The sequence below is a fragment of the Drosophila albomicans genome, chromosome 3 (assembly GCF_009650485.2).
Source record: "Drosophila albomicans strain 15112-1751.03 chromosome 3, ASM965048v2, whole genome shotgun sequence".
NCBI lineage: Eukaryota > Metazoa > Arthropoda > Insecta > Diptera > Drosophilidae > Drosophila > Drosophila albomicans.
Genome location: NC_047629.2, coordinates 18,867,148 through 18,890,620, shown reverse-complemented (window position 1 = coordinate 18,890,620; position 23,473 = coordinate 18,867,148). Strand labels below are relative to the sequence as shown.

The window sequence follows — 23,473 nt, the reverse complement described above, 5'->3', positions numbered from 1 at the left end:
CTAGTGCAACACAATACGTATAGCGCACCGTTAGAGAGTGAGTGCGAATGCTTTTTGTTTTTGCGCTCAGCCAAAGAGAGATCAAAAGTTTCGCTCATCGAAGCTCACTCCAACAGCAACATCTCCAGCTCCAGTCTGATCTCTCTGCACTGCTCTGCTGTGCTTTAGCTTTATTTCGGCTCTCTCTCCCTGTGCTTGCCGCCATTGAGTGTGTGTTTGTGTGTGTGTTTCCATGCGTATTTATATGTGTGTGAACCGGTGGTGAAGTTTCAGTTCGGTTTACTCAGTGTCGGTTTGCGCGAAGGTTTTAGCACTGACGTTTTTATTCGGCGTTAAGCGTTCTCATCGAACGGTCGTGTGTGTCTGCGTGCTCTGTGATCCGCAAACGCCTATGCGCTATACTCTCTCTCTGGCCAGTCATTCTGTCAGATAGTCGAGTTAGTTTCGACGCGATTCGCAGCTGCGCGACAATCAAGGCGGCAAAACCGATTTTAGTTACATTCGTTGGCTCCGATCGTGCCGTGTGTCGTCGTGTGTGTTTGTGGAGTGTGGAGCAGATTACAAAGTCACCGCTCAGTGTTCTTTAGGTAATTAAACAAAATTTTGCAAAATAAGTGAACAAATGAAAGTGCTCAATTGAGTATAGGGTATGATGATGTGCACATAAGAAAATCAAAGTAGCAGACTTTAAGAGCAATTTATGGGCTTTCGATGCGGCTGCAGTTTGTTTGTTCTTGTCTGCTTCCCTGTCATCTGCAATACCTCTGTATTGGTGTCTGTCTGCGTGTATGAATTGGTGTGTGTATGTGTGTGTATCTGTGATTGGTGCTCGCTCGGTTCTGTGTTTGCTGTTGTTTTTGCTCAGGTTTCGGTGACATTTGTCGGCTGCTGCGCGGCTGCGGCATTTCGTGTTCGTCAGTCTCGTTTTCGAAATTCTTTTTTGTTATATCTTTTATGTGAAATTGTTATTTTTTGCGCCGAAACCAAAATTGATAGCGAACACACAGCCGACCGAGCGACGACGGCAGTCACAACGCAGGCAGCCAAGACGCCAGATCGCCAAGCATTGCCAAGATCGCCAAGATCTTCTTGAAACGCGTTGAAGGACTTTCGGTGAAAAGCAATGAAATTAAATAGACCCAAAGATACAGCATAAAGAGCATAATTAAAATAGTGCCGGTGCAATAAAGAAAAAAACAAGAAGTGGAAACAAGAAAGAGAATAAAATATATATAACAAAAAATATATATTTTAAATATAGCCTAGCAACTGAGAAAAGTGTTTTAATCTATTTAAATAGATAAATAAATATATATACAATACAACATACAAAAGAAATCAACTTTATAAACAAAATTAAAAAGTGAGAAAAATTGAAAGAATTGTTAAGAGTTTTTGATGTGCTGTGAGTACAAAATTAATCATTCGCAATGTAGTGTTATCTAAGATCAAGGTCTGGTGCTAATGGAATATCAAGAAGCTTCGCCTAAAGCGTGATAAGGCAAACAACTCGCGTGCTTTGTGTTAGACTCGATTCGTTTTGAAGCTCGAGTTTGAGTTGATTTAAGTTAGCAACAACTAAATTCGTATGTAAATAAAAGGCACAGTTCGCAACTTGGCTGTAATTCCATCGACAATCGATACAGTTTGTTTGATATTCTCGCCCAAAAAAAAAACATGTGGGAATCGGATGACTTGAGCTAAGCTGAGCTGCGAGTGAAGCGAAATTGGAGCGTTTATGCAATTTCCAGCCTGAGTTGAAGTTGCACTTGCGTTCAGCTTATGAGTTTTGACTTTTGCCTGAATCGTTGTCGTCGTCGTCGTCTTTTATTACCTATAATTTCATTTGTGTTTTTGCGGTTGGCGCTGCTGATCTGCGGCAAACTTGACCCTGTTTCTCAACCGAACGAGCAACAACAACAGTAACAGTAAGAGCTACAGTTATATCGTTATATAATTGCCACGAAACCGACTGCAAAGACGAGTGAAGAGCTTTAATAAAAAATAAAATTGTTACTTTAACCCCCCGCGGGAAAAAGGCAGGCACTTAAAAAAAAAAAACAAACGAAATGTAAAAAATTACTTAAGCGCCATGGCAACAAAAGTACAAGAAATAAATACACACACACTCAACCTTTTTTGCGATTACAGTGTTAAGATGTTGTGAAAACTCACTGACGCACGCATTTTACATTCATGTGAAATCTCTGAAACACACTCTGAGTACTCTCGCACTCACACTCGCACTCGCACTCACAATCTATTCATGCAGTTTGCGTTTACGTAAAAACCCAAGAAATAAATAAAAAGTACGCACACGCCTCGCACTGATCTTCGAATGCGATACGGATTCAAATTGAATCTCTATCTTTATTTGCGGCTATGAATCTTGAGATTCTTGCGCTTCCGACTTTTAATTTACACCTTGCACAAGCGGCAAACCAACACACACAATATTTGTGTGTAATTGTAATTGTTTGTTTACGCGCGTTTTACTCGTGGCGATTGCAAAAATACACAACATTCTAATATATTGAGTTATCAAAATGTAGATTTCGTTTGAATCGTTTTATGATCTGTTTTTGTGTCGATCGATTGTAATGATTACATTCATAATTAATTGAGAATTGTTGGAAAATATAATAATCTATGAGTGTGTGTGTGTGTAATTCTCATTCACATGACGTGGTCGGAAGGAGGCGGCGGCGATTACGCAACATTTGGAACATTCAAACATGCTGCGATATGTGTGAAACTCAGACTCAGAAATACTCAGAGCTCTTCAGACAGGTGCTAATTTGTGGCGCATAATTCACAGAAATGTGCGAGTGCGCGGCCCAAGTTTCAACGAACAACATTTCGTTTTTATGGCCAATAACTTCAACAACCGCCAACAGCTTGACGCCTTTTTGGTGCCTGCTGCCTGCGAAAACAAAAAACAACACGACAGATATAAAAAACTAAACTATATAACTCAAAACAGCCGCCCACAGACAAATATATCCCAAAAATAAAGTCTCAGGCGAAGACAACGCCGAAGCCGTTAGCAAAAAAACGATAGCGATAACGATAACGATAGCAATGCTTGTGACTATGACGCTGCCTATGACGACAGCACTATCTTTGTTATTTGTACTATGATTTCCGTTTGGAAATAACCAATAATAAACCCAAAAAACAGCTGATTTAAGGGAATTCTTTTCGTCTTTCAATTTCCTAGTAAATGCAACAAAATTTCTATTAAAAAGTAAATTTAAACAATTTTTAGTGCATAAGTGCATAAGGGAGTTTTGACCCTTATCGGAGTTATAACAAATTTTTGAACTCTTGAAGAATTCATGCAGAATTTGGGTAATTCCATAACGGAATTTTTCCCTTGCGAGACTTTTTACAGTGAAAATAAGCTGAAACAATTTTAAAAATAAGTGAATGTTATTCTTAAAGCTTTAGATAAGCACTATATTTAGAGCTAAGTTTGATTTTAGGAACTTGTTCTGTTTTACGATAAAATATATAAATTCGTTCATTTTTTGGCTTGCGTACGAATTTCTTAATTTTTGCCATTATCAACACAGAAAACAAAACAGAAAGAAAATTCCAAAACCATTCTTAGCTCTAATTATACCCGCTACCCATAGGGTAGAAGGGTATTATAACTTTGTGCCGACAGGAAATGTATGTAACAGCTAGAAGGAGGCATCTCCGACCCTATAAAGTATTTATATTCTTGATCAGCGTCAACAGCCAAGACGATCTAGCCATGTCCGTCTGTCCGTCTGTCCGTCTGTGTGTCTGTCCGTATGAACACCTAGATCTCAGAGACTATAAGAGATAGAGCTATAATTTTTTTTCGACGAATCAAAAAATCGAATAACAAGCGTAATTTTAAAGCTAGAGTTGCGAATTTTGGTATATATAATAATAACTATAGTGGTTATGATTCCTGAAAATTTGGTTGCGATCAAATAAAAATTGTCGAAGTTATTAAAGAAATACTTTTGTATGGGCAAAAACGCCTACTTACTAGGGGTCTGAGTTGCTTTGGCTGACAATCTGGTATATTGAGCCGTCTATGGTATATTTTGAATGGTGTGCTGTATCGATATACCACATATACCATTTGGTATGTTTTTAGTATTTTTGTAGTACATTTGGTATATTTTGAGAATAATATATTGCTTTTATTTAAAATGGGTAGCGGGTATCTCACAGTCGAGTACACTCGACTGTAGCTTTCTTACCTGTTAAAGTACTTATCTAGAGCTATAAAAAAACCTTTTCTTATTTTTAAAATTGTTTCAGTTTATGTTATTTTCAATGTAAAGAGTCTCGCACGGGACAAATTCCGTTATGGAATTACTCATATGAACTTTTAATGTTTGCCAATTTCTTATGCAATGAAAATCACAATTTACCATATCGTATACTTAATGTGTTTTTAATTGCACTGCTTATCGCACAAGTTTTGGTCTCTGGCGACCAGAGTCTGGGCGTTTCAATTTACAGAACTTCCTTTCGCATTGGATTCTGCAATCGGAGCGGCAGTCAAATAAATATGCTGTACATGCTGGCGACATCGGCGCTGCACTTCGATTGAAATGGAAACGCAGCAAATGGGAATTGTGTAAACAGAAATATAGAGAGTGATAGACTCATGCAACCTTGCCCCCATTGCCCCATTAGATACATCGCGATAACGTTGTGTTTTTGGGGATGAGCAACACATAAATTTTGGGGTATTTTTTTATGTTTCGATAAAGCACAACACGCACTTATCAGAGCGCAATCAAAACAAACGCATGCTGACAGTTGCCCAATTACAACGACACAATGAAAACAATGCAACGACTCAAGAGGGCTGAAGAACTGTTTCTGTAGATTTTATATTTCCAAGCGACACTCTTAGTGCATTTTGTCATTTAAATCTTTTTGGAAGCAAATAAAAATTCATGGGCTTAACGCCAAGTGCACATGACTGCAGAGTTGCCAAGCATAGCTATAATTAGCAAGTGTTGAGCGTTTTACCCGCTCGATAGATAAGATAAGTTGCCAGCCAGCCAACTGCCGCCTTTGATAACGATATATAAAGTACATATAGTTGAGGCCTCGAGGCAATATTATTTGGAATTCGATAGGGAATTCTTCCTGCTTTTATGGCAATTTATTTGCCCCTTGGGAGCATGCTTGGCTTCTGTGCATTTAAATTTCTTACATTAACATTTCAACTACATTACAATGGCATTTATCCAAAGTGCAGTTGAATTTCTTTGCACTTGCTGATAAATTGTGTTTTCTGTGTTCTTTCGGTTGCCATCGCTTTATATTAGTTGATCAATGAATATAAATTTGCATATGGATATTTATAGCCCACGCCAAACAATTTTGTCAATTGGCAAAGGCAAATCAAAGGCAGACACACGAGCAAACATTCATTTTTTTTTTCATTTTTTTTTTTTCGTCATGTTTATTTGTATATATTTTTTTTAAATGGCATCAAATGTGGAGCATTGCGACCTCGTCTGGGATTACAACTGCGTTGGATGCAGTAGCTGATAGTGAAATGGATCGATTGCACGGCTTGTGGTATAGTCGCACTGTCAGTTTTACTGTTTCACTGTTTTAGTGTTGTGCCGGTGGCGTATGAGTAATCTGCACAGCAGTAGGCAGCAGCAGTCAGTCAACAGCAGTCAGTTGCCCCAGCGGCTGTGTCGAGTCGAGTTACGTGACAATATGTTGGGCACGTTCGACGCATATTAATCAGCGGTCAGACAAGCAGATAAACAAATTCGCTTGACACTCTTTTAAGTGCTCGGCGCTGTCCAGATACAAACAATAACAACAACCACAGCTCTGATGACAACAACGGAAAAGGGCAGCTCATTAGGGCGGTGATTTGTATGGGAAATGCATTCTGCGGTTTATGAATGAAGTGTTAGTTTTTTTTATACCCGCTATCCAAAGAGCAGAAGGGTATTATAGTTTTATGCCTACAATACATTATAAAGTATATATATTCGATGTGATATAGCTTTATCCGTCAGGTGGACACTATAAGAACTGCAGTCTTTATGATTTCTGAAAATTTGATTGCGATCACATAAAAGTTGTAGTTATTGAATGAATTGTATATCAGTTGACAATTGGGTACATATACTAAATATAGCCTTTGGTATATTTTAGTATTTTTTGATATATTACGAGTCCATTATAAATATTAATATATTAAGCATAATACTGATTTGCTTTGGCTAGAAATCTGGTATATTTTGCACTCTATGGTATATTAAAAATACAGTATTATATCAATATACCATATAGATCCTTCGATATATTTTAGTATTTTTTGATATATAATATTAAGAATCCATTATTATATTGATATATTAAGCATAATACTGATTTGCTTTGGCTGGAAATCTGGTATATTTTACACTCTTTGGTATATTGAAAATACAGTATTATATCAATATACCATATGAGCCCTTCAGTATACTTCAGTATTTTTTGATATATTAAGAATGTATTGTAAATATATATATATTAAGTGTAATACTGATTTGCTTTGGTTGGAAATCTGGTATATTTTGCATATATGTGAATCCAGTATTATATCAATATACCAAATATAGCATTCGGTATATTTTTGTATGTTACTTTGGTATATTTTTAGAGTAATACCGCACCGTTTTGCTTTTATCGAAAAAGATTAGCGAGTATCTCACAGTTGAGCACACTCAAGCTTCGCTTTCTTACTTGTTTTTTCGATGTTTTCTTTGTTTGTTGACCACGCAGCTGCATTCAAATTGTCATATTTCTTTTGTGTGTTGTTTTAGGCGTTTTATAACCTTGAAAACTACCATAAAATTTCGCTCATTTCCTTTCCGTTAAAAACTTTCACAGTTCATTGCCAAAACTCTTGAGATTTGCAAATGAATTAAGCATGTAAAATAATGAAAGGCTGGCTGGCAGCAGCCGTCAATGACAAGCGTTCGTTAAAAATGAATTTAGACGCTAGCAATTAAAACGCTAATTATACACAATTAAAATCAAAGTCAGTGGCAAAGCAGCTAAGGCAACAGTAACAGATTGCGACAAGCATAAAAAATAGTTAAATAAATATAAGAAATTATACGGAGTATATATGTTATGTTTTGTGCAAAGTCATTTTGTCATTTCGAATGCAAACGACTCTCGGAATTGCCTCTGTCTATGAACCTGTTGTATCTCAGCCTCTCTTGGCTTATGACTGTACACACACACACACACACACACACACGAGTTGCACTTTCGATTCGAGCATTTTGAGATTTACAATTTTCTCGTGATTTTTGTTGTTTTGTATATTTGCAGGTCTGGAACAGACTGCCGACCATTTATGTCTTATAAAAGGTAATCAGCTCGCACATTAGCATGCCACGATCACAAAACACAAAACTGAAAAAAAAACAGAAACACAAAAACAACAAAACAGGCCTCCAAATTGAGCTGTTTGCTACTCGCATTGGCATTCCCAAAAAATCGCCAGGCCAAAAAGCCAGTTGAGATCTACCAATTTTGGGTTGGCAACTCGACAACGCTCTTCTGCTGTGTCTTTCAGCCGCATCGTTAGCCGGCTTCTCAGGCCAGACAATAACAGCGGCGTCATCGTCATCATCATCATCAACAACAACAACACGATCATGATGAGCATTATGAAACCAGTTCAACGAAAAAGAAACAAAAAACAAAAACCAACTAGTAAAATTGCTATTGCTTTTGTTAAGTTGCAGCCAGTCGGTGGGTGCCGGCCGGCAAAAGCAAGGCAAAGCAAGCCAAAGCCAAAGCCAAAACAACAAGTGGTCATAACTGTCAAACGCTTTGGCATCGTTGCAACTGCCTCTATCTCGATCTTGGCTGCAGCAGTTGCCAATACTCTTTTACAACTACGACTTTAATGGCAAGCAATCGTGCGTGCTCTTAACGTGTCAACTTGGCCGGCAAAAGTGGTCGACTCGATGCGGCTTATTGCCATTGCCACTGCCACTCGCAACAGCCAGCTGAGAGATCTGATCATGCGATCTGTTGGTGCTGCTGTTGCTCTCTCCTTGGCCTTATAGATATTGTATTTATACATAGTTTATTAAACTGCTACCAAAACTTAACCGCAGGGCTATTTGTCCACTTAGAATCGAGTGTCTGGAGTCTGCGAACACGTGTCTTTAGCCCAAGCACTGTGCCACAAAGTTTCCCAGAACCAGTTTATGTTCTCTGCTTTTATTGTGCTGTGTTGCAAACTCTTTGTAGTTTAAGATATTGCCACAGACAAACCGACTGAAAAGCGAAATCCGGCGGAACGCAATGGCAAATGGCAGGTGCAATTGGCCAATAATTTCACGCTGCAATTGGGATATTTATGGCGTGTTGTAATATTTTATAGTTGGTTGTTGAACTCTGATCGAAATGGTAGCACTAACCTAATGAATTTTCATTATTTAATCATTGTCTCAGCATATTGTTTGCCACTATAAATTACAACAAATGTGTATTAACCTCGAGACCTGAGTAAATTAAGCGTGTTTGATAGTTCGACCCGAGTTCGAGTTGAGTTAATTGCACGTTGTTTTTAATCGGAAGTAGTTGAAGTGTGTTAATTAATGTGATTCACATTTTGAGTTGCAAGGTCTTTTGGCTTAGTAAATGCTATAAATAGAGGCTGCTGCTGACTGATCACACACCCTGAACTTTGGCAACACGAAACGAGAATAGCATAAGAAATAAAACCCACGCAAATTCAGTTTAGAGTTCAAGTTTTCGATTTTGGTTTCTTGTTTCTTGTTTCGAATTCAATTAAGTTGTTATGTCATAATGTCACCATAGTTGGAAATTCACGGAACACAGCAGGGGGGAAAACTGTTGAACAGCAACATTCTGCTGATCTTCGTTGTCGTTCGTTGTTCGCCAATTAACGCAGCTGTGGATAATAATTTAGCTTATCTATTAGTATCTCTATCTGAAGTATCGTATCTTGTTTTGTGCTTTACTAATTATAGCAACGTGGCTTGAGACTTGTTGAAAATGTAAACAATTATAAGGCATTGATTAACTACCGATGCTGACTAAATTAACGTCATTCTAATTACATTCGCACACACAAAGTTCAATGCGAGTGTCAGCTAAGCATATAGGAACAATCATAACGATAGTTTAAACACTCGTAACAGACACTTTAATACATTCGCTGATTATTTTATACGGCACAACAAAAATTGATTGCAATTGCAATTGCAATTGTACTTGCACTTTGCGCATAACCATGAAGCTCTGTATCTAATTGTCATTTAAATGCTGCTTTATACTTTTGTCCCGTTTCCCAGTTAGATAAGCTCTTTAAGATTGCCCGTGAATGCGACTATTGTTAAGCGTTGAATTACGAAAGAAGCGACAGACGACAAGGTGCTTGGCTGGCGCCCATTGGCGTTTGGGTTTCATTGAAAAGTGTCGGACAAAAGTGCAGCCGCATTTGGCACAAATCAGCCTCGACGACAAACTCATCACTCGTCGCCTTTCTGTATATCTATCTGTATCTGCATATGTATCTGTCTGTTCAAATGTATCTATGCGAAAGACAATGATTTATGTAGGCGTCTGTCACCGCGACAAACTTGTGCCGTGGGTGTCCACGCAGATACACTTACTCACACACACATGCCATCGTAACCGGACTGCGAACCATAACTAAATTAATATGAAATAATCAAAGTGCTCGAATTGAATTGTTGTTGTTACTGGCTGGCTGGCTGGCTGGCCACCTTTCTCTTTGCGGTTCGTATTTCGATCCTCCTCTCCCCAAAAAAACATTTTCTTCAACTGAACTTCACATAAGGAATACATATATTTTCAGAAATAACTGCAACAGCGACAGAATGTTGAACATTTTGCGCATACTTGAGATATTTTCGTACGATTTAATGCAAAACAGTGGCAACCAAATGTATGCGTATGCGTGTAATAAACTTATTTTTGCGAGTGTCTATTGTTATTGTTTTTGCAAATTGTGAAATGCGAGTTTGTTGGGTTTACCTTTCTAACTTTCTCCATCGAAGAGGTGTTAATCTCAGTTCAATAATTATTATTTCTGGGGTTTTTTCTTTGTCTGTCTGTAGTAAATACATAACAGTGAGTGTCGGAAATGTATGCCATTTTAAAAGTATAAAATCATTTAGTAATTACATATGGGTATTTTTTTTTAATGAGTCATTTTGTGCGTTCACCATTTTCAGCAATACAACATATATGATGTATATTGTTATTGTCAGTGTGATTCAGTTTTATTGTGAATCGTGAATTGTCTATATACTTTTCTTGGGAAGCCACAAATGCGCCGACAGCCTTGGCAATTGGCCAAGTGGCCAAGAGTAGAGTTGCGGCAAAGAATAGAGAAGGCGGCGTCGCTGTTCGATGCGATTCAATTTTTTTTTGACGAGGTTCAAGTTCAATGCAAATGTGCGTCCAACTAATAATAGGAAATGGCGCATGGTCGATTAAATTTGTAAATCAAAACTCAAGTTGAATGTTATTTTGGCAACGCTTTGGCCAACAGGTCGCATACGTAATGTGAGCTGCAATTCACTTTATTACTTTTGGTTTTTTTTTTTTTTTTCTTGACTAACGGTTTGAACTGAGCTTGGTGCATTGACTTGGCTACACGTTTAACGTTTTGTTTTTGGGGCGTTGTTGCTGTCCGCTGCCAGCGAGCGGGCCACAACACGTTTTGCATAATTCACATAATTTTCGCTTATGCTTTGCGCTTTTTGCCTCACATTTTAGTTACGTATTTTTCAAGATTGGTTTCTGTATATTTCATTTTTTTTTCTTTTACGACTACGAGTATGAGTACTTTTCGTGGAAATCAATAAAACTCTTGGCTTGGCTCTTTTTGGTATGGTTTTTTTTCTTCTTTAGTTTCGCTTTTTATTAATAAAAAAGTGACTTAAGTAAGGCTCATTTGCAGTTGATTGGCGTTGCCACACTTTGTGGCCAGAGTTTGCCTAATTGGCAAATTGAAGCTGCCCTTGTTTTGCAAAAATTACCATATTGATAAAGTAGTACTAAACGACAAAAAAAAAACAAAACTTCAGACGTAGCCAATCGAAGGAGAGACGAACAGACGAAGCGCAGCGAATTGGGTCATTAGACCCACAGCGACGACGACTGCAGTTGAGTTCTGAGTTTTTAGTGTTCCGATCGAGAACAAAACCAAATTACAATTCACATATGCTAATTGTCTTTAGCTCGCCGACTCTTTGCAAATGTGTGTGTGTGTGTGTGTTTGCGTGCTTTACCTGCCCACGGTTTATCGCAAAATAAAAAAACACTCATAGAACTCGTTGTCTAGAAGTATGACGACATGAGTGTGTGAGTGTGAGTGTGTAAAAATTCACAGTTCGCCTTGAATGAACTGTGCCGTGTTTTTGTGTTATTATTATTCCTATTGCTATTTCTATTTTTATTTCCATTTTTTTATTTTAATTTTATTTTTGCATTGTGAATGGCAGCAAGCAAAGCGAGCGTAGCCAAATCGCCTTCACTGAGTCATGGCTTGTTTCGAGCTTAGACGTCATCTCTGGCAACGCAAGCTTCAAAGCTATCCGTTGTGTGTGTGTGAGAGAGAGTGTGTGAGTGTGATTTTATGCAAAAGCTGTGCAGGTAAAGACAACGAAATCACCTGATGTTTTAATTGCTGCGCGTCATCATTTCGACTGCGTAGAGCGGTCAAAAGAAGTAGAAAGAAAGTGAGAGAGAAAAAGATAGAGAACAATGCGAAGAGGGAAATCGAAAGCAAACTGCGGAAGAAGAAAGGTTGCGACGCAGAATTGGCAACAGTTCAATAAACCACATAACCTGCGAATGCGACTATGAACGACCCCAAAAGTTAACGGTAACTGTAACGCGCTGACTTCGCACTCTCCACTCTCCACTCTCCATTCTCCACTGGCCACACTCTAGAAATGCCCCCATTTATTCGTAGTTGATCACGTAAAAAGTCGCACTCACTTATGATGATCTTTGTGGTTTTCATTTTGCATAGTCAATTGGAAATACGAGAGCTAAATTGAGCTAAGCTTTGAGTACGCGTAGTTTTTTTTTTTATCTTTTTATCATATCTATTTATACATATAGTACTTTGCATATGTATACCGTTACGATACATATTCGAAATCAGGCAAAGCCAAATGCCTTTTATTATATGGCGTCGCACAGCATGCACAATTTAAATGTACCTATAAAAAAGAGATTTGCACGAATCTAAATCCGCAAAAAACACAAGCGAAAAATGTTCGCAAATCTCTCGCTCATATATGATATGATATGATGCTTTTACGAGTATATTTCTCCACTTTGTTTTTATGTTTGCTCAACAATCAAATACGGCTTTAAACTATTTGCATACTCACTGTGTTGCTGCTGCGGAGACATCAAATGATGATGATGATGATGACCGACAATTGACCGAGAGACAAGAAATGTCTATAGAGCTAGATAATATGTGGAAATTAAAAACAGTTCTAGACGCGGAATATAGATTACACAATTCGTGACCAGTAATACTTGAATTGCACTTTTTTCGAGAATATGCTGAGTAATTGACTTAAAATATAAAATGAGAGGCAAACCAGTTTACGCCAACCTCAAAAATATTATAATTATGTACTAAAATGCAAAAAGTCGAAATCGTGTTTATTTTTGGGATTTGTTATGAGAGAATAATGTATATTTAACTGCAGCGTTGCCTGCTCGTAAATTTAAATATATAATATAGTATTGAGACAATTAAACCACCTTCGCAGGCAAGCCAAAATAAATAATATAGGAAAATAATGAGTTCATTTCTTCTGCTAGAAAGAAATGTGAATGATGTGTTAATGCTTTTCCGGCGACAATTGCCATTATTTATAGTCGCAGGTATTTGCAGGGTATTTGTGCGTCTGTCAGATGCGAGAGCGTCACTTGCTGCTAATGTTGTTGATTCTTCATTTCAATTTTTTGGACGCACTGAGTCAAGGTTAGGGGAGAGCATTTGTCATCGTTTAACTTAAATGCCGCCGTTGTTGAGGTTGTTGTTGTTGGTGTTGTTGTTGTCGCAGATTTCTTTCAATTTGCAAAATGTTTGTTCTAAGTTGATGTCGCCATTAAGTGGCATTTGGCAGCCATACGCTGCACAGCCAGCATTTCCCATCTTCGTTTTTTTTTAATACAATATAAATATATTTTTTTCGGCAGTGCCTAATTTGCACTTCCTGTCGCCGAACAACTGAGGAGGAGACAACGTTGGCAATTAAGTGAAATCACGATCAAATTATGATAACAAAATATACTCACACACACGCTTGCACATTTAAAATGCAATTAAGCACATTAATTGCCAACTGCAACTGCAAATGTTAACTGGTCGGGCAGGTGGCCAAAAAGGCAAATTGACAGATTTTGATAAATGCCTCAACGCCACCAACTGTTTGTTCACAATAAGCCTGAGAAACGTTTTGCTGTTTGCATTTTTCCCGTTGCAAAAGTCTGTGGAGAAAGTCTTTCCAGCCGCGTCTTGGCAATTTGTCAACACCAGCCCATTTGAAGAAGACATTTGTTGCTGTTGTTACTGTTGCTGTTGCTTTCCTGGCTATGTTTAAGCGCAATTTGTTAAGACCACTTTTCAGATGTCACATTGAGGCGTCATCTCTGTCAGGCACAGTGGCAGCCAACTGTTTACAGTCGCCTTGACCTTGAGGCTGACCAGCAACCCAAAAACATAAAGCTAACTGATTCTCTCTCTCTCTCTCTCTCTCTCTCTCTCTGTCTCATCTTTCTGTTGAATCTGTTGAGCGTCTGTGGCACATTTGCATGCCGTGTGACGCCTCATTTCCAGTTGGCATTTTCTGCCTCGCTTCGCAGCCGCAGCCCGCATCATTATCGCAACGGCTGCTGCGACTGCGCCTCAATTATGTTGTGCCACCAATTGCGGCAGCTGCTACACATGCCTCGGCATACATAAGTATATTTGTATTATTTTTGTTTGTTGCCGTCTGCCTGCACAAATTGGTGGCATACTGTGCAGGCAGAATTGCCCAAAAGTTGCCCTTGAGTTTTGGCATGGAAAACTTTGTTGCAAGTTCACGGCGAATCAGCATGACGAGGCATAAGCAACAGCTACGGCAAAACGCGAGTGTCAACTCATAATTACTCATGGTTAATTACTAAGCACAAACATGTAACTCAGGGTGGAATTCTCTAGAGTGAAGTCTTTAAAGACTTTGTCGACAACAATTTGCATACGCGAAGTGCACCTTGTTGCATCTATCAACGTACTTGACCAGTTGATTATCTACATATATATTTGTTTCCACGCTGTTCCCATTGTTCGTTGAGAGCTTTTGCGGTCAGAGCGAGAGATAGAGACTGCGGTTTAACTTTGCTTATCAACTGTGCTGCTGAGGAAGAGCGCGAATTGCACTTAAATTGCATCCACGAGACAGACGTCAATCACTTTGCGTTGCTCAGGCAATAAATGCCGAGCACACAGATACTCACACACACACACACACACTCGTACACACAGCGACAGTTGTAGTAGATTGAGATTAAAAGCGAGCCGCTTATTAGTCTGGCAACGGCATAACAGCTGCTCACCGACCTCAACCCCTTAACCTAACCAGCCGAATGCTAAATGGGTTTGATCTTTATCTATGTGATAATGTTTGTTGAGATTCTCTGCGTGTGTGTGTGTGGGCAGCGAGTAGTTGAATGCTGAGAGAGAGACAAATGCTGACAGGTGATTTACTTAATTAAGCGTTAAGCCGAAGAACAGTGAAAGTCTGACAACAAATGATTAGATCTATCAGCAACAAGTGCTAATAAACTAAACATAAATTGTGCATGTTTATGTTAACAATAACAAAAGCTGTTAATTAGTAACTGAATTAAAAAATCCGTCTGACTGTCTGTCCGTCTCTTTAAATGCAAGCTAATCACACAGTTTTGTAAATATCATGATGAAATTTGGGGAGCATCACTATATTTACTGAAGCTTTTATTTTTGTGAAAATCTGTCGGATCGCATTACTATAACATATAGTTTCCACATAAGTTTGCACTTAAAAAATTAATTGTTTTTTGGAAGTAACTCTCCCCAGTTATTACTGTTTAATAGTTGTCAAATAATGAGCTTGCAACACCTATTTTTTTACACCACCCCTGAGTCATTTTTCTACACCATTTCGGCATTAAAAGGTGCGTCAGGTGCTCGAGTTGCTGATGTCACAGTCCACGTAAATAACCGCACCGCAAAAAACTTGTCTTGTTGAACTTAAAAACTTATCAATAAAATAGAAAATAGCAAAAGAATTATGAATTGCCCGCGAGCTGTAGATAATGTTGTCAGTAGAGTTGTGGCGATAAGCAAATCTAATCACGATAACTGGCGAAGTTATCGATAATTTAACCGCAGCGGAAACACTGTGAGAGAGTTACGAAGATAGAGTGTCATATGAATGACGTAATTGCGATTCACAATTCGCGATCAAAGCTCATGGAACAGACTCGATTGTAGTCATAGTTAGTTGGTATTTGTTGGCACATTAGTAATTATTTGATTACTTTTTAACGTGAAATCATTGACTGTAGAGCAATAAAGACAATTGCAGTTAAATACAAAAAAATTGATACTTAATGAAGTGAAAATAAAGTCGATGAGAATAAGGTTAATAGTAATTATAAAATATATACACTTTAATTAAAAATAAAATATTTGAAAAAACAAATTTAGAAATAACATAGTGTTAGGATAAATATAACATCGAATTAAAATAAATATTGTCAAAACTAAAATACAAAATCGAGTAAATTGTAATAGAAAGTACTAATAATATAAACTTCAAAAATAATGAAATATATAAAAAAATCTTAAATTCTATTTTTATAACATATAAATAATAAAGACATTAATGCGAGATAAAATTAAAACAGTAGAAATGAAAGGAATCAAAAAGAATAATAAAATAAAAATCAACAATAAAAATGAAGAATATAAATACAAAATAGACTAAAATCTATAATACTAATAAAGAGTAATTCAAAATAAAAAGAAAATTCATTAAAACATAATATTCTTTCATTACAATAATTATAAATATTATTTGGATAATTTGATGTTTTATTTATTAAAATTACAAATTCAAAAAAAAATTTAGAATAGATTGAATTTTATCATTAAAAGAGAAAATAAATCGAAATCATATTTAATAAAATACTTTAAAAATCGAGCATTATTATTTTCAATGAAAATATACATAATTTAAATTTTAATATAAAATCGAAACCTACAATAATTCTGGAATTTTCTTAATCTGTTTTTTAGATAAGCACAGAGCAATCAAGTAGATCCAACCCCAACATCCCACTGCAGCCATGAAGCACTCCAATCTGCCAGCTCTGCTGGCTTTGTTGCTCTGCATTTGTGCAGCAACCGCCTCAACGCCCGCCACCTACTTCTGTCCCGAGGACTGCAGCTGCACACTGTCCCAGCACACGCACACACCGACACTGCATGCGAAATGCAACAGCACCCGGGGATTGCAGTACTCGGAGGAGCCACTGCCAGCCAACATACCCATACATTCCATCGATCTGTCCTTCTTGGGGCTGAAGCGAGTGGGACACATACTGGACATGCTGCCCAATCTGACCTCAGTGGATCTGTCGCACAATGAACTCCACGAGCTCGGACATCTGAGCAAACAGATTAAGAAACTCCATGTGAAGCATAATCGCCTCACCTCGGAGCAGCTGCTGAAGTTGCCACAGCACTTGACGGTGCTCAATCTGCAGCACAATGACATCACATATCTGCCCATGGAGTTGACGCATCTGCATCATCTGGAGCATCTGGAGCTGGGCCACAATCCCATCAACTGTTCGTGCTCCACGCTTGAGGTGCGCAATTGGCTGCAGGAACGCAACATGTACATGGCCAAGCCTGTGGTCTGTCATCAGCCTCGCGAGGCTTACGGCAAGTCCTGGCTGCAGATCAAACAGTCGCAGATTTGCAGGAAAAACTACAGCTGGCCCGATGTGGACGAGAGTGATGAGAATGAGCTAATGATGGGCGACCAGCCGGCCGATAATGAGGAGGAAGTGGATGAACTTGGCAAGGATTTCTTGGTCATCGATGGCAAGAAGTCAACCAGAGCTGTAGAGCCAGCACCGCCAGTGCTGAATGATTTCGAGGGTTCTGGCGACTTGACCCAACCCAATATGGAGCTCGTGGCTGCCAAGCAAGTGTCCTCAGAGTCCGCGACAGAGGAGGAGCCCAAGGTCGAAGCTGTGGTGGATCATCTGCAGCAGGATGAGGAGGACGATGGTTCTGGCAGCGGTGGTGGACCGTTGCCCATCGTTCCCATCGATTTCACGAACAACGCTGACAATGTCGATGACTTTGAGACACCAGATTCGGTAGAGTCTGAGCAAAAACACGACGAAAACGACGACGATAACAGCAAAACCAACGACGAGACTTTCGACAACAAGCCCGTGGAGACGCCAACAACTGAGTCCCCAGTCGTGTTCCCCACCAATTTCAAAATCTTTGGTAATGGCAAAGGTGCCCAGCAGCAGCCAGAACAGTCTGTGGAGGAGAAGTCCAAGGAGGCGAAACCCGTGGAGGAGGAAGTCATTGTGCCCGTGGTACAGACCAAATTGGACACCGACCAGTCACTAGATGTGATCACCGATGCTCCAGTAGGGTCGGAGCACTCGGGTGACATACTGGCCGCAAAGATTGGCAAGAAAGATGACAGCAATGCCATTTACTTCTTGCTCGGTGTTATCGCTCTCATTGTGGTCGGTCTCATTCTGTTTGTGGCCATCAGACGTTGCAAGTACAACAATAATGCTGCCGCACGTGATTTGGAGGCACAGCGCGTAACCGAATTGCTCGACATGGACAAGAAAAATTTGGGCAAACCTTTGGCACGTAACGGACACGAACAGGCACCGCTCATCGGAGAGAAATCCAAACTGGACGATGCACAGATTGTCAACGGTTCCGGCAAGAAGCCATACGACAGCAAGGATGGCGCCGGACAGCAGCCGCTGTTGAATGGCAACGGCACAGCCAATGGCGAGTCCAACAAGGATGTGCCCACCATCCAGGAGCCCAGCACCGGCGAACCAGCACCCCATGAATACTATCCCATCACACCCAGATACCCAACACCACAGTCGCCACGTGCCTCGAAGTACGCACAGCATCCGCAGGGCGAGGGGGTCGAGCCGAACAACAACAACGAACCGGATGGGGCATATTTGCCATCGTCGCCCAAATCGGGTCGCTATTCGCCGGTCTATTCGCCAGAGACGGGACGCGTCAAGATCAAGCTAACCGAAACGCCCAAGCCGAAGACACCGATGCTGGTGACACGCAGTAAATCCAATGCTGGCGACATTATCACAACGCCCGTGCCCACACATCAGGTGCCAGTTGGAGGTGCCAATGGCGTGGCCAGTCACTGAGTGAGGCGTTAGTCCATAGCCAAGTGTAAGTGCCAAGCAGCAGCAACCAGCAAGCAAATCAACAACATTAACTTTTCAAACTACAAAATGAGAGAGCAGCCAGCAGCCAGCAGCCGAAGCAGCAGGAAAAGCAGCCCCCAAACTTGATCGAGGGTGATCGATAAAGTAACGAGAGCAAAACTATTCGATTTAAGCTCCCACACACACACACACTCCCCTCTTAAATATACTATGTGTAACCAATTGTAGTCTAGCGATTAAGTAAATTAATTATTATCTAAGCATAAATCTAGTTTAATACCAAAGTTATAAATATCTTAAATGTAAAGTTTTCCACCAAACGCGCGAATTACAAAAAAGGGATCAACACTTTGCGAAACTATTCCTCTTCTACGTTCTGATGCATCCTTATCATCTGAACCATGATCTGTAACTGCATCTGATGTACATGTGATGTACACATCTTTACTTACATACATATGTGAATTTTATATGAATCCGTAATGTATAATACTTAAGCGCTTTTCTCTTGTGAAATTATATTGTGTTACTCTTCGTGTGAATGACTCTTCAATTCAATATAAGCCTATCAATAAAAAACAAAAAAACGACAACAATAAAAACAGATAGTTTCGATAAAATGATAAGCTTTTTTTCTTGGTAAGCAAAGTTTTCAGTACTTACGAAAAGCTAAATACACCACAAACCAAAAAACTTACCACCCTTAGGTTTGTGTCTGCGCTAAAATATTTGCCGATGAACGAAATGTGTCTGGGCTTGATTCGTGTCTCGGCTGAACGAACAATACAGTGGTGGCAAAAAAAAGTGAGACCATCCCTAATTCGAGCAAACAAACGACGTGTGTTTTACATGAATCATTTTTAAATAAGTCTTAAATGTTATGTACAACAGTATGGATTAGTGTAACAAATGAAAGAAAATTATAAAATAAAATATTGTCGTTTGTTTGGCTTAAAATAATGTTTCACGCATAGGTTTATGCACTTGAACCAGCCGCTCTCCCTCACTCGACGAAGACTCATCGGCCGCTGCGGCAGCAGCACTGAAATTGCCACTGACCCGTCGACTAGCCGAGTTCTTGCGCTTCTTCCGTTTCCCTTGCTCCACATCATGCTCGGCGCCCGAAGTGGAGACACTCTCCGGCAGAGAGGCGAGATCTGGTTCGTTCACCTCCTGAAAGTCGCTGGCAATGGTCGACGAGGATGGCGCCTTCTTGAAGTAGTCTTCGATAGCCGGCGCAAGTGGCACACCTCGTGGATGCTGTTGCATTGTGTACACTTGTGCACTGACCTGCATGTTCATGGGTGATTTTGGTTTACGCTTCGCAAATGGACTGCCCGGTTTACTGCCCAAGTCTTCGTACTCCGGATCGGTGAGGAACTCAACACTGTCGGCCATCATGTTAACGCGTTTAAATGGCGGTATCTCGGCAATCTTTGGCTTACGCTTCGTATACGGACTATTCTCGTAGCTCTGGAAGTTGCCAATCTGCTCGGCACTCTGCATATTCTGTGTTTTAAAATGCGCGGCGGGAAAACGTGAATCTTCAATGCTAAAGCGTCGACTACCCGACTGATTGTTGTACTCCATCCGACCAGTGCGTCGGTAGGGTCCATACTGTGCGGTCCTCTCCTTATCACGATTCGAAAGCATCTCCACGCTGCGGAATCTCTGCCGGTTGTCCAGCTGCAGCTCCTCCTCCCCGGCGGATTGTTCGCCATCCTGCTGCGTTTGCGAACGACGCAGATATTTGCGCGCTCGGTCCGTGATGCTCAAGTCCAGCATGGACTTGACGGGTCGCTCCATCTTGGGCATGAGAAGTGCATCCTCATATGAGGGCAGAAGACTCACTTCTGGTGTCGGTTGCAGAGTTGCGCTGGATTCTTCTCGCATCATGCGATCATTGAGATCTCGTCTAAGAGGATGAATTATTTCTTATAATATGTAGCAGCAGGTATTGTAACTTTATCAACTCACATGCGACGCAATTCGTCGTTATTTTCCTCGTATTCCCTGCGATTGTTGTGCTCCTTTCGTTTGCGCACCAATCTCTGGCAGCAACCGTAGCAAAGTGCTGCAATACCCAAGCCTAGAATGCTGAGCATAACGGTGGACCAGACCTTCTCGCCCTTGCTGCTGCGTGCGCTGACTGTCCACTCAGTGAGGCAGGCGTAATCCCATTGTTTGCCCTCATAACCAGGCGGTGAACCGCAGCGGAGATGATAGCGATCCTTAAGCTGAAAATTTCAAGAACATTATTAACTACAGAGCAGCAATAAGTTAGACTCGCTTCTCACTTTTGTTGGCTTCGCTGTGAGAAAGTCGTAGAACTCGACGAACAAGGGATCTTGACACTCGCAGATCCAGGGATTGTCGCCCAGTCGGATTTGATCGAGAAACTTATTGGCACGAAAGAAGGAAGGCGGTATTGGGTTAGTCAAACGATTGCCGTTTAAATGCAGATCAGCAAGCTCTGGGAAACCGCTAAAAGTACTGTTGCGAATTGTTGATATTCTGGGGAGAAATAAAAGAAAGTCAACAAGAGGCGTATACTCTATTTGCTTTGAAATCTCACCTGCAATTGGCCAGATTCAGATACCACAGCGTTTCCGAGTGCATTTGATTGGGCAGCTCAGCAATGAAATTATTCGACAAATCTACTTTCTGTATAACAGACAAACTAGAAAATGCGGTGCTCTCAATCTCGGATATTTCACACCAACTCATATTGATGTGACGCACCGAATTGCTGACAATCCTCGTCAGCTTCTTTATGATATTTCGACTCAGGTTGAGCTCTGTGAGAACATCATTGCCGCGTATCAAATTGCGATTCAGATACGCAATCTCATTGAAAGCCAAATTGAGTTGCTTAAGTCGCTTCAGTGTACCGAAAGCTTCATTTTCAATTGAACGCAGCAGATTCTCGGACAGATCCAAAACCTCCAGTATGGTGTTATTGGCAAAGGTGTTAACTCCAATAGCGCGCAACAGATTGCCACGCAGACGCAGCTCGGAGAGCACGGGCAAGCCACTCAAATCAATCTCGTCCAGGTTGCAGTAGGAGAGATCAAGTATACGTAGCTCCTTGGCAACAATGGGTGCAATGTCGCTGGCACCAAATTGCAGCGCTGTGTTACGCGATAGATTTAGTGCCTCCAAATTGGGCAACGCCTCGAGGAAGGCAGCGCCAAGTCCCTGCAGACTGCAGTTGCTGAGATCGAGCATTCGAATGCTTCTCGAGGGCAATCGCGATAGTTGCATGCGCTGATTGTTGGCCAGCGAAAGACGTTCTAGATTGGGCAACTGATTGACGGCAATGTCGCCATCCACCAAACTGATGTAAGCCGCGGAAATGTCCAGCTCCGTGAGCGATAGACTGTTGATCTGCTGACTGTAGTCCGGGCCACCAAAGCTGCCCAAGCGATTGCCCCGCAAACTGAGACGCTTCAGATTTGTGGCATACTTGAATGCCTCGTTTGCGCTAATCGCTGTCCAGCTGTTGATCGTGTTGTTGGCCAGCAGTAAAGTGCGCAGTAAGGAGAATCCAATGAGTGAATCCTCCGATAGAGTGTCTATGAAATTATCCGACAAATCGAGGTACAGCAGTGAGGTCATATCCGCATATTGTCGCGGAAACTCTGTGAATTTGTTGCCCGACAAATCCAAGTGTTCGACGGGCGCAGTGCCAAAGCTGGGATAAATGCTGAGACCACGACGTGAGCAGTCCGCATACAAGCTATCGACGACCCAAGTGCACTTGCAGGATGCAGGACATTCGACTGCCGAGCTGTATTCAGCACCGAGCAGTGCGATTAGAAGCAAGAAGAATGATCGCTTGCGAGACATGTCTGTAAAGAGGCAAATTTCGCAATCGAAATGTGAATCAGCTGTGAGATGCTTGGGGTTTAGCGATTTAATCGTACTCTATATATTGCGTTGTCCCCAATTGAAAAGTCGTTTTATTGCGCATGCATTTTATTTGGGCCTTATCATTATCTTTTTGTTGCAATAAACAAGTAATGGGGGACCGACGCTTGGACTCAGCCACAACTTAGAGTATAGACAAAATCTATATATAAACTTTTAATCACATTTAAAAACTGTCTCTACTTGCAATATATTTCTAATTATTGGCAATTTAATGACGTCACTACTGGAATTTATTCACCTGCTTCGAGTTTGTTTTGATTCTCGTAGAACGCACAACGCGCTTGCGCTAGCTCTTGGTCTAGCTCTATACAGTTGGAGCGCTTATCTTATCGATGTTGTTGGGGATTCTTGGGCTGGGGAAAATCGAAATTAGAGCACCAAACACTGAACAGCTACGCCGCACATTTAAGCAAACATTAAACAGTCGAATTTCCTTTAACTTTATTTCAATGACAAATTTCAGTTGCGAAAACGTGACATTGGCGTTTAATCCGCACTCTACATTTTATTACGAAAACTCCAATTGCACTGGCGCGATCAACACAACAGGCGCTGATGTCTCTTCAATGTCGGCTAATACTGACTGAATGAAAAATTACTCACCTGCCACTATACGAACCGTTTCATGCTGATAAGATAAGCCGCTGATAAGCCACTGATATAGTTTACGGTCTTTCAGTGTTGAACAACAACAGCGGCGTCCGTTGACTGTGTTGTGTAGCTAAACATTTTATGAGTAGTTTATTTGAATTCGTATACCATACAATATATATATATATAATATATACATATATATATATATATATGTATCAAAACAGATGTATGTTTACATTGCAATTGTGAAATTTATAAAAAGTGCAGGAAGTTTTACATTTTAGCCCTATCTTTTATCAGCAGAGTCTATTTGAATTTGTATTCCATATATAAATGTATATTTAATCAGAGGTAAATTTAAACTGACTAATTTGTAAATTACATT

At 40.3% G+C, this 23,473-nt stretch overlaps 2 protein-coding genes across 4 annotated transcripts; one reads left to right on the top strand and one right to left on the bottom strand.

Moving 5' to 3' along the window:
- Positions 1-279: 279 nt before the first annotated feature.
- Positions 280-19,181, top strand: LOC117566673 (protein windpipe). 3 transcript variants are annotated; one of them, XM_034246220.2, is made up of 3 exons: positions 280-587; positions 7,351-7,389; positions 16,388-19,181. In XM_034246220.2, exon 3 carries the CDS (start codon positions 16,438-16,440, stop codon positions 18,538-18,540), a length of 2,103 nt encoding a protein of 700 aa, XP_034102111.1. In that variant the 5' UTR covers positions 280-587; positions 7,351-7,389; positions 16,388-16,437; the 3' UTR covers positions 18,541-19,181. The 3 variants fall into 3 exon arrangements, with proteins under 3 accessions (XP_034102111.1, XP_034102110.1, XP_034102112.1); XM_034246219.2 differs by lacking the exon at positions 7,351-7,389 and having other exon boundaries at positions 281-587; XM_034246221.2 differs by lacking the exons at positions 280-587; positions 7,351-7,389 and adding an exon at positions 1,312-1,405.
- A 221-nt stretch (positions 19,182-19,402) lies between these two features.
- LOC117566672 (leucine-rich repeat-containing G-protein coupled receptor 5) lies at positions 19,403-23,063 on the bottom strand. Its single transcript, XM_034246218.1, has 5 exons — positions 22,733-23,063; positions 21,137-22,412; positions 20,859-21,075; positions 20,539-20,798; positions 19,403-20,476 (listed from the first exon to the last, which is right to left on the bottom strand). The coding sequence occupies exons 2-5, from the start codon at positions 22,408-22,410 to the stop codon at positions 19,513-19,515; spliced, it is 2,715 nt and encodes a 904-aa protein (XP_034102109.1). The 5' UTR covers positions 22,411-22,412; positions 22,733-23,063; the 3' UTR covers positions 19,403-19,512.
- Between the last annotated feature and the right edge of the window lie 410 nt (positions 23,064-23,473).